The sequence below is a fragment of the Sinocyclocheilus grahami genome, unplaced genomic scaffold, assembly GCF_001515645.1.
Source record: "Sinocyclocheilus grahami isolate Dianchi unplaced genomic scaffold, SAMN03320097.WGS_v1.1 scaffold1634.1, whole genome shotgun sequence".
Classification (NCBI taxonomy): Eukaryota; Metazoa; Chordata; class Actinopteri; order Cypriniformes; family Cyprinidae; genus Sinocyclocheilus; species Sinocyclocheilus grahami.
Genome location: NW_015506813.1, coordinates 60,016 through 72,091, shown reverse-complemented (window position 1 = coordinate 72,091; position 12,076 = coordinate 60,016). Strand labels below are relative to the sequence as shown.

Genomic DNA, 12,076 nt, shown 5'->3' with positions numbered 1-12,076 from the left:
GAAGCAACAGAAGATACTTGCATGTTTCCCGGAAGACAAATTAAGTACAATTGATCTTCAAATTCAAAAAGTTCTGCTCTTAATGCATCGTGTTTCCTTCTGGAGCATCAGTGAATGTTTGAACCTTTTTTAATAGTTGTGTTTGAGTCCCTCAATTGTCCTCAGTGTGAAAAGATGGATCTCAAAATCATACAGTCACAGTTGGAAAGGGTTCAAATATGTAGAAGATGCTGGAAAACTGAAGAATCTGCAGGAGCTGGAGGATTTTTCTGAAGAACAGCAGGCAGTTTAACTGTTCAGAACAAACAAGGGACTCATGAACAACCATCACAAAATCTAATCATCCAGGTAGCCACACACAGTATTAAGAACCAAGGGTTCCCAAACTTTTGAATGGGGTTATTTTAATAATTTCAGCTATTTTTTGTCTTGTGGACTAAATGTAAACATCTTTTATGTAAAATATCTTACTCAGGACAGTACTAAATAAAAAATAACCTGCATTTTGTATGATCTCTCTTATTTTGTTAAAGGGGTCATATGATGTGATTTCAATATCTCCTTTCTCTTTGGAGTGTTACAAGCTCTTGGTGCATAAAGAAGATCTGTAAAGTTGCAAAGACTAAAGTCTCAAATCCAAAGAGATATTCTTTATAAAAGTTAAGAGTCAGCCACGCCTACCTAAAACGGCTCGTTCTAACACACCCCCACATAACTACTTCACTATGTGGGAAGATTTGCATAATGCTGCCCAAATGTTCACACAAAGAAAGAAGGCGTAACTTTTATTCTCGCTGTAGTATTGTTGCTGCCGCCATGTCCTGAAGACGCTGTGTGTTTCATTGTGAAAGCGAAACTCCTTTGTTTGGTCTTCCAAAAGAGGACGATATCCTCTTCGTCATGCCTGGAGCTGATCCGTGCTGGTCGCTGAGGAAATACATCAACTTTCACTGTGGACGAAGCAGAGTCCAGCCCGGGGTCGTCACATGTGGTTGCCGTTCAACGAACAAGAAACACTGAGACATTTCTCAAAATATTTTCTTTTATGTATCACAGAAGAACGATTTCTCTTTATATATGTTTGTCACAAACTACAAAATATTGTTCCTCTTTGGTTCATCCAACCTAGTCTTTTGTTAATAATCCATATAGCAGCTAATTACTTCTTCAGAGTGTAGTTGGAATCTGGCTTTTGTTTTTCAGGGATTCTGATGGGAGCGTTCATCAAGATCATCGAGTCGCAGCAGTTGGCCAACTGGAAGGTATTCAATTCAATTCAAGTTTATTTGTATAGGGCTTCTCACGATATCAATCGTTGCAAAGCAGCTTTACAGAAAATATTAAGTTTCTACATTATATTTAGGAGTAGGTTATTAGTGGTGACTAGGGTAGAAATGTACAGTAAAAATCATGCGCATAGTTACAAATTACACGTAATAAAACAGAAGGTGAACACTATTAACTGCAATGATTATATGTTGCGATTAAGCAAAATTTGGTAGTTTTGTATGTTGTCTGAGGGTTAGCATCATCTGAGGTCTTCTGGGGGTTGGCATCATCTCTTCTCATGTGTTCGGTCATCTCAGATCTTCGTAAGGGTTGGATCCAGACTGAAGCTTGTGTAATTACTAGTTACCTGGGAATGCAAGTCCCGTGGCAGAAACAGAGAAGCAAATAGAGACAAACTTAGTGTAGCTGCTGTTCCAACCAAGTAAAGATGATGTCTTCAACCCAAGTTAAAAAATTAAAATGTGCATTTGATCAGATATAACTGCAGTACAAGATTATGAGATGCATTATTCGAATGCTTGGCCAAAGAGATGTGTCTTTAATCTAGATTTAAACCGAGAGAGAGAGTGTGTCTGAACCCCGAACGTTATCAAGAAGGCTATTCCAGAGTTTGGGAGCCAGATGCGAAAAAGCTCTACCTCCTTTAGTGGACTTTGCTATCCTAGGTACTACCAAAAGTCCAGAGTTTTGCGACCTTAGGGAGCGTGATGGATTGTAGCGTGGTAGAAGACTAGTTAGGTATGCAGGAGCTAACCCATTAAGGGCCTTATAGGTAAGTAATAATATTTTGTAACTGATATGGAACTTAATAGGTAGCCAGTGCAGAGACTGTAAAATTGGGGTAATATGATCATATTTTCTTAACCTGAGGTATGGTCCTCTCGTCATCACTATAAACCACAGATGAAGCTTGTTTCTCTGTCTGAAGGTTTGATTTTTGCCTTGTTTATACCTGATATTAACATCAGCCTTTGGCAATCCAATCACAAGTTGACCTTTAGTCCTGGTGTCCTGTGATGACTTGTGATATAATTGCATTCATTCGTGGAGCAGTGGTGTTACGGTTGGGTCCAGATGGACATGGGCCCACCCTCTTCTAATTGTGGCCTACCTAATGAAAACTTGTTAATTTTCCAAATAGATGCAATTTATTAGACGCTAATATTAAATGTCGTCGCCCTATAACTTTATATATTTAGTTTAAAAATGATTAAATGTGAGTTTTCATTGTCAACTGCAGGCAGTTTCTTCCTAAAGGTGCATACCACACGCTTGTCCAAATAATGATTCGCCAGTTTCTGTTAGTCCCACAATGTTATCTTTATGACGTAAGGAAAAGATTGGCATGTTTGTAGAGTTGAATTTGAAAATAGTGAAACAAATATCAATCAATCGATTCTTTAAACGTATAAATTGAATATCCCAGTCGAAGCAAAATCTTAGCAATCAATCCGGATAAATGACACCAGACACCGTGATAAAACCTCTGAGCCAAATGTGTTTGAAACAACATTAGCGCAGGCGCCGTGTTTTAGATAAACTGATATGCCTTTTGTAGAAAGAAACACATAAATGTGCTAGATACTGTTCTTTACACTAAACTGTGTAAAACATGTCTACGTTACTCGATTACTCTCCTTTAAACACAAGCAGACAGAGAGTCTTGATCATGAGATCATCCGCGTGTTTAAGAAGACTAAGGTAACACTTTATAATAAACTTTCTTTAGTTAACGGTAGTTAATGCCTTCAATAATGTTAACAATGTACATTTGTTATATTTATTAATCTTTGTTAACATTTGTTAATAAAAATCTAGCTTCATTGTTAGCTTGTGTTAGCTCAGGTCCTAATGTTAATTAGAAATTAAGATTAGTCAATGCTTTAGAAATATCGTGTAGAAATATTGTGCATTGTTAGTTCATGTTATATTAATATCGTTAACTAACGTTAAATGGAAGCTTATTGTAAAGTGTCAACCAATAGTTTGCTATTGCACAAAGGTGCTGCATTGTATTTCTTGCCCACCCTGTTTTATGAAGGTTACACTTGAACATTACACTAGTGATCAAAACTTTAAGAAACCGATACTTCAGAGCAAGTAATTAAAAATGTGCATTTTACCATAGTAAACTGGGTATGTTTTAATGAGGATTGCACTTTTTTCACTGCACTTTGCACTTTGAGGATTGCACAGATTTTCGTAAGCATGTTGGACGTTTTTAGTTTTGCAAGCAGAGGAATTGATTCCATGTGCCATACCGCTTTCTGTCCGGTGCTTCCCCCTTCCCTTTTTCTTCTTACATTTTCACTCTCTTTCTGTCTCCTGTTTCTTCACAATGTCTTTGTTTCTTTCTCTAGTTCCCATTTCCTCTCATGCATGCCTTTCCTTTCTCTTCCTCTCTCCACCTTTTCATCTCTCTCTGTTTCAGGCTTTAACTTTTTTTTGTCTGGGATGTGAGGTGATGCCAGGCTCTGTGAGGACAGAGCTTCCTTTTGTTTCAGGATGTCTAAAGGTCAAGAGGGCCACTCAGTTCTCGCTGTGTTTGGGTAACCAGAGACCCTCTCGATCGTGTGTCTGCTTCATCCCCTCTGAACTGTGCTTCAACTCTGCGTTTGCAGCGCACTGATTCTGAGATGTGGCATGAGCAGGTGTTTCTGTTCTGCACGAAGTGTACAAAACTACAGATTTTCAAAACTGACTAGTCATTTAGGCAGCCAACTAGTAGATTGAAAATAAGTAATTTTGCAAGACCATATGGAATTTCGTTTCATCTGAGCCCTTTTCTTAGGGCATCGTCACATTAGACGTGTTCTTGTGTTCAGTAACGGCTGGATGAAGAGAATGCAGGGGTCTCAACATGATTTTTCAAAAGTGGAATTATTTTTAACTTTCTATATGCACACCTTAAAAGTGCAATCCTCATGGTGTAAGACATGGTGTTAAAAAAAGGGAATGCAGCAGCTGTTTCCGGCTTTTATCTGTGCTTTACAGGGCATAAATGTACAGATGCAACTCTCTTGTCCGGAAGGGTTTTACTGTTTAAGCACAGCAGGCATTAGAGATATCGGAACAAACGCAAGAAAAACATTAAAACTATCTGTTTTTTGCCAGTCGACTACTTGGTGGTTGGACAATTACTGTAGCTGACAATCGTAACCCATCCCTAGGGGTGGGATTCAGCTTGGCATCAAGAGAATAAATTCTATTTTAAGATACATATATATATATTTTAAAGTTATTAAAACTTATATGCACAATAATACTGTTTTCACTGTATTTTTGATCAAATAAATGCAGCCTTGGTGAGCATAAGACACTTATAAAACTATTTATTAATTTTTTTTTTTTTTAAATGTTAACAACCCCATACTTATTTCAAAACGCCAAGATATTTTAACCTGTTCCTTACTGTCAGGAGGACATAGTAGTAATGTTCATAACCAGTTTCGGCACTATAGTAAAAACTATACCTTTTTAGCTATTTTTTTAACTGTGAAAATACAAAATATTAAAGTTATTAATCAGTGCAATCAATCAATCAATAAAAAAAACATCATCATGTAGCCCATTTGTCTACATTTACACTCCAAGACTTAATGCACAGATACATTTTGACATCAGTTTTTTTGTTTTTTTTTGTCTGTAGTTATTGATGTATCATCACAATTTCAGATTGGATGAAAAATAAAACTCCAAATTGTGAATGGATTATATACAGAAGGCGAGTTAAGAGCGCTGCCTTTATAGTTACTGAAACCTGTCAATTACTTCTGTTCACTTTAAGTTCATTGACTGATCTCTGCACTCAGATATAATACTCCCAATAATCTGTGAAACTGACTACACATGAATGCCTTATTCTCTTATTCTACATTGTGTTTACACTTTGTTGGTTATGTTGCAAGCATGCAGAGCTCAAACATAAACTCTTTTGACATTTTAAAACTTTCAACTAAAATACTGACTTTGAACATTTGACAACACTACTATGAAGTACTGAGTTAAGGACAGCTGTCTTTATAGATGTAGTGCGTGGTAATGTTATTTTGGTACATTTGATTTGAAAACATACTAATGATCATCTCTGATTCATTTCAAACGCTAGTACTGTTCCTGTTTTACATAATGAAGATGGGGAATTTTTTGGGACATGTTTTGTCTCACTCGCAGGTATCAATGACAGTTGTAGCATTTGGACCAATCAGACACACAATTGTTCGTTAGATTTACCAGATTTTAGATTGACCAGACTCGGTGCCAGCATTTCTGTGAACGATCTCCAGGCCCCTGGTTACCATGGCAACCAGGACATCTCAGCCAGATCAGATAAACTTTACGACCTATAAGTATGTAGAGAGAATCCCCCCCAGGGTTGGGAACCACTGGTCTATATGGTTGTATACTGTTTTATGCATGCTTATGATAGATCACTAGTTAATGTCACCTGACTTATACCATGTTTGGTCTCTATGAATTAGTCTTCGGATGATCTAATTGAGAGTGTATATTATATGTTGATACCCATGCAACATGCTAGTGTTCTAAGAAACTTTAACAGTTTTGGCATCAACACCCCATCCAATTACGTATGCAAAATACCATATTCTAAGACAAAGAGTCATAAACTTTCCCTCCAGAAGTGCAAGTCACCATTGGCTCTTTGACCCCCGAGAGGTGTGACCTCCACAGAAAAGGCCTCACTTCAGTGAGCCGCTTGGCTTTTTAAGCCCCTTTCACACAGAGTTTCCGGAAAATACACGGATAATGTGTTCCGTGATTTGTCCTGGGATCGTTTGATTTTGGTTCATTCACACTGCCAGTGATTGTAAAGACACGTGACATTACGATGTGTAATGTGACGCGTACCGTTCCACTAAGCTGGCGAACGATCTTCGCTTCAGCATGGATAGTGAGGAGCTCCCTGATTGCTGCTTCATACCAGTTTGCACTTTTTTTTTTGTCGCAAACTTTAATCTGCATTCAAAACACCCAGTAAAAGAGTCGCACAATAACGTGCGTCATCACTACGACACACCCTTTACGGCATTGGTTCTGGCTTTTGTTCACACAGAGCTCGTTCTGGGACTGATCCTGGCAATGTTACTAGGTCCCCAACCTGGGATCGATCCCAGAATCAATCCCGGGATGTGTTTACGTTCACACAGAAGGCACTCCTGCAATTTTCCAGGACCAACGTGCAGTGTGAAAGGGGTTTTAGTCTCTTCACTCGTCTCTCATCACCTTCCCGTCTTCTGGCCGCTAAGTCCCAGAGCAGACCTCGACACAGCCAGTATGCAGTTCTGTTAGATTCAGAGAAGATGGGGATGCTGAGCTAGAACTCTTCTGGAACCTTAAGTTTGTGCCAGGCTTCGGCCTTGACTTTCCGTTCACCAAAGATCCTAGGATCTCAGCTGATGTCTCTCTTAGCTCTTCTTCACTTTCCACTGGGAAGAAACTCCCAATCACCATCGAGTCCTAACATCTTTGGAGTTCATCACTCTTCAAACCTGGAAGAACGTGATCGCAAGTCCAAACCCTTGAAACCATCAAGACTTTCATCCGAGACTGCATCCGGACACTCGTCAACAACCAAGGCAATGCAAGTATCATATATTTAACTAAACGAAACAGAGGTTTAGTATAAGCCAGGGTTCCTCAAATCTTGCCCTGGAGGGCCGATGCGCTGCAGAGTTTAGCTCCAACCCTGATCAAAGTCACCTACCTGTGATTTTCTAATGATCCTGAAGACATTGATTAGCATGCTCAGGTGTGTTTGATTAGGGTTAGAGCTAAACTCTGCAGGAAAGTGGATCTTGTGGGCCAGATTTGAGGATCCCTGGTATAAGCTATAGACCCCGTTATAAACGGCGCTGATGGTTTCACTCAGGTGGTTATCTGACTCTTTTCATAGCTTCATTCTCTGGTTTTCCTGATAGTTTCATCCATCAAGTCTCGTTTGCCCTTCCCCCATGTGTGAGTGAGTGTTTGTTTGTTTAAATTAGTTATGTGTGTTAGCGTTTAGTTAATAACATTTTGTGCACAAATTACATGAGTTTCTGGCCCTGCTTTTGAATAATGCCCCTTTACGATTCCGATATAGCACATGCTCTAATGCATTAGTACTATAAGAAGGTTATTTTCTGTGGCCACGAAAATATCCTTTCTTAGAATTGATATGAAATTACACTGAATGTTTGCTGGACGAACCCATTAGTTGATGACAATATTAATTCTGCTACAGTTACTACTGGCAGCTGATATAAATAATTGTAATTATTTTTACATTTCCCTTTTGAGCTAATTTGCTACACAGTTTTAGCTGAGCTAAAAAGAAAAAAGAGTGTGTAATAAATTGGATCGATTGATTGAGGCTAACCTCAGAATAACATGCTGGTTCTTGCTAGCAGCTTGTCCTCCTGAGGCTATGACATGCTCTTGTCTTGTCACTGCTACAGATGGACTCAGTGCACCTTTACTCGTCGGCCCATATGCTCATGGCTTCACACCCGATGCACATGCAACCACGTGTCTTGACAAAACATTGTACATGTGATGTACATGTTTAGTGCTGAAGGGATCGACTGAAATCAGCCTTCAGCAAGCCCTAGTCGGCTGCTACGTTGTCTGCTGTCTACATAGGCCGAGACCTCCTAAAGCATCATACTAACTGAAATAAAACCTTTTAAGTGGCTGATTTAAAGTGCTATCCATGTGCAGCATAATCATTTTCTCAAATGCACCACTTTAATACTGCTCGCATGACAGATTCCACAGAAGACTTACAACAGCAAGGATTTTTTGTGTATCTTTTTCCCTTCCGTAAAGGAAAAGTCACAGAAAAATGAAAATTCTGGAAATGAAAATGATTTACTCACCCTCATGCCATTCCAAAACCCTTAAGCCTTTTTATTCATTTTCAAAACACAAATTAATATAATTTGAATAAAACCTGAGTGATTTCTATCTCCTCATTTAAAGTCCATTATACCAAAACTTTTAAAAACGTTGATAAAGACATAAAATTAAACCATGTGAATCTAAATGTGTGTTGTTTATATGTTAATAAAAATATATATAAATCTGTTTATCATATGAAGTGACAGTGTCTTGGATTAAACCACACTTAATAAAACATCAAGGTTTTGGTGGAATGGACTTTCAACTAGAGGTACAGAAATCTCTCAGGTTTACATAAATCTTGTTTTTTGTTTTGTATTTTTTCAAAGATGAACAAGGTCTTATAGGATTGAAACCACAATTGATGTCAGAATTTGTGAACTATCCCTTTAAAACATGAAATCTCTATTCATTGTTTTTTCCATTAAAGCACATGGACATGTTGAAATCTGTTTTTTGTTTTGCTCGAGGCATGAATGGACCTTTCATCAACAACTTTCCGTTTAGCTCTTGGTGTTAATATTGTAATAAACCTCTCTTTTATCTTAAAGAGGTTCAATCAAATTAATGGAGGCCAGATGGTATATCACAACACTAGGATTTTATAGAAACTTACTTTATTTGACAATTATACATAGAAAAATATAACCGTTATGTAAAGAGACATTTAAATAAGTCCAACGAACATTTCACTCCGTACACCTACACTAGGACAAACGGCGCTACACAAGTGAAACTTCAACACTGCACGACACTGCACTCTAATGGTTATTCCCAGCCCCACACGGCACACTAGAAATCGTGATCACACAATCGGTTTAACAGGTGAAAAGATCAGCGCCTCCCCAGTCCCGTACACGGAGACGGAGTAATCATGTTCATATCAACTTTAAAACTCAGAACTACCATACACACTCACACATACACGCAACACATAAAGAGACTTAAAATGTAAAACACTTCCCCGTTTCCCGGACACAAGACCCCACCCCGGGGTCTGGGGAAAGGAATCAGCCGTGCCGGATCCGTATCTTCAAAGAAAGCACGCACTCCTTTTCGCTTTATTATCGTCTCCGCAGTTACGGCAATTAATCACAACGTCACTGGCAGTAATTAGTCTTTGGTACACAGCACACTGCTCCTTGGGAATCCTCACCTGTTCTCCTCCTTAAACGTCCTCCAGGTGAGTTCAATTATCCATACATTGTCAATCAGACGAGAACATGCTGCAAAAAGGTTCCTATAGGCGGGGCCAAAGCCCAACTAAGAAACGAACTCCCCCAGCGTTCATCACACTATCCCCTCCCCTCGGATAGACCGGACTCATCCTCGAGTCACATCAAATTATAATCCCTAGTCCAAGCTGGTGGTCTCCAAGAACGAGCTGGCTGAATCCTTTGAGGACATGGCTCTGGAAGGGAGCCTCTAGCTTCCATCCTCTGGTCCCCACTCTCCTGCTGCACCTCACCCGAACCAATGTCCACAGCAACAGGATGTAAATTTCCACCAGACAGCCCACCTTCCACAGCAGACTCTGATCTCGGATTTCTTTCGATACTGGATGCAACAACCCTCTCCCTTATCTGGGCAGCCTCTGGAGCATCAGGTTGATGATACCCCCATACAAATCCATATTCTTCCTCTGCACGGCTTTGGACCTCGGGATAACGTTTAGCAGTCTGGTCCTCAGGGACTATTGGGTTATCCTGCCCCACCGATTCTGAAAAAGAACAAGCAACATAAGGCTTCATTTTTGCCGGACAAACCCTAATGGTCTCGAGCAACACCAAGCATCCCCATCTTTCCCTGAGCGCCCAAAAACACCTCTCCCCCTCTCACCTGTTCTCCTCCTTAAACGTCCTCCAGGTGAGTTCAATTATCCATACATTGTCAATCAGACGAGAACATGCTGCAAAAAGGTTCCTATAGGCGGGGCCAAAGCCCAACTAAGAAACGAACTCCCCCAGCGTTCATCACAATATCATTCCCCAAGTGTTTTAAAAGTCAGATGTAAAACTAAAAACGTTATACTCAAGTAAGCACAAAAACATGGCATATAAATGTTGAGTTCCATCCAATTAAAAATCAATTACAGTATATCATTCTTGTTCAGTATTTACAAATGAAAATTTCTACAGAGCCTGTTGCAATGCATCCTGGGATTGTCCTGGGGCTCCAGGAACGGTTTAAACCCCTCTGGTTTACAGTAACATCCGCTGTACACCCTTAAAAATAAAGGTGCTTCACGATGCCTTAGAAGAACCTTTTTGTCTAAATGGTTCCATAAAGAACCTTTAACATCTGAAGAACCTTTCTGTTTCACAAAAGGTTCTTTGTGGTGAAAGAAGGTTCTCCAGATTGTAAAAAGGTAAGAAAGAGATGGTTCTTTAAAGAACCTTTGACTGAATGGTTCTTTGTGGAACCAAAAATGGTTCTTCTATGGCATCGCTTGAAGAACCTTTTGAAGCACCTTTATTTTTAAGAGTGTAGCAGGCCTTGCAACAGCTCTGAGAATGCAATGTGCGTTTCCTTTGTGTTTCCTTGTGTTCTGACACGTTTTTCTCAAATCGAGCTTGCATAGCTAAAAGTGTTTGCATTCGCATACTTACGTAGACACGGTTTCCATGAAGATTAATGCTTCTGATTTGAGGCAACATCAACTTTGGCGTCAGAAGCTTTCCTATCATGCTTTTAAAATGTTTTTGCAGTCCCAACAAAGATTTTTGAGATGCAATCAGAAGAAATGTGGCATTATCACTGATTGTTGCAACATGCTGGAACGCTTGGTTAGCAGCCACCAACCACCAGCTTTAGCTCCCATGCAGAGCCTTGGGTTCATGTGTTTTAACACATACACACATCCAAATTTGTCTAATATTTCTGTGCTGTTCTCTTTTCCTGTGAATTGTTTGAAACTTTCATGGACCAAAAATGTAGCTTTTTCCCCTTCATTGATCGCCAAAAGTGACGGATCATTGTGGAACTGAAAGAGAATGTGGTAGAGCAAGGCCTCCCTGCACAGGAACTTGAAGAATGAGAGCATGCAAATGATTACATGTGGTGCACTGGTGGTTAAATGCATGAAGTGTCTCTTTGTGCAGTTCTGCACACATGCCAGTATTATCACAGAAACACAGTTCTGCTTTGTGCTCAAGTATAATGTATTTATTTACATGCACACACACACATACATACATGGTAACACTTTACTATAGGGACCAATTCTCACTATTAACTAGTTGTTTATTAGCATGCCTATTATTAACATATTGGCTGTTTATTAGTACTTATAAAGCACATCTTTTGCATGACCATATTCTACATCCCTAATACCTCAAGTTAACTGCTACCTTACTAACTATTAATAAGCAGCAAATTAGGAGTTTGAGGTGAAAGTCGTAGATAATAATTTGTTATTTAATAGCGAGAATTGGACCTTAAATATGCAGTGTGATAATATACATATATGTTTTAATACAACACATTTCATTCAGAATAAGTCATTCAGACTGCCTTACTGTACATGAGCATAAAGAAAATATTGCAAATAATGCTCACACTTTATTTTAAGGTCCAGTTCTCGCTATTAACAAACCATTAACTACTACTTTTGCCTCAATAAACTCCTAATTTGCTGCTTATTAATAGTTAGTAAGGTAGTTGTTAAGTTTAGGTATTGGGTAGAATTAGGGATGTAGAATATGCTCATGCAGAATATGTGCTTTATAAGCACTAATAAACAGCCAATATGTTAATAATAGGCATGCTAATAAGCAACTAGTTAATAGTGAGAATTGGTCCCTCTACTAAAGTGTTACCAAAATAATCTTTTTATACAAAATAATTTATTTTAATTTAAAATGATAATGTGAAAAGAATGAACGAA

The 12,076-nt window shown here is 38.9% G+C and overlaps 1 protein-coding gene across 1 annotated transcript in view; it reads left to right on the top strand.

Annotated features, from left to right (window-relative positions):
- The window catches only part of LOC107571684 (sodium/hydrogen exchanger 8-like), a 44,604-nt gene that overhangs the window by 13,019 nt on the left and 19,509 nt on the right, over window positions 1–12,076 (top strand). Inside the window, exon 4 of the mRNA XM_016258015.1 lies at window positions 1,204–1,262. Within this exon, the coding sequence (XP_016113501.1) occupies window positions 1,204–1,262 (59 nt within the window). The remainder of the gene's footprint in view (window positions 1–1,203; window positions 1,263–12,076) is intronic.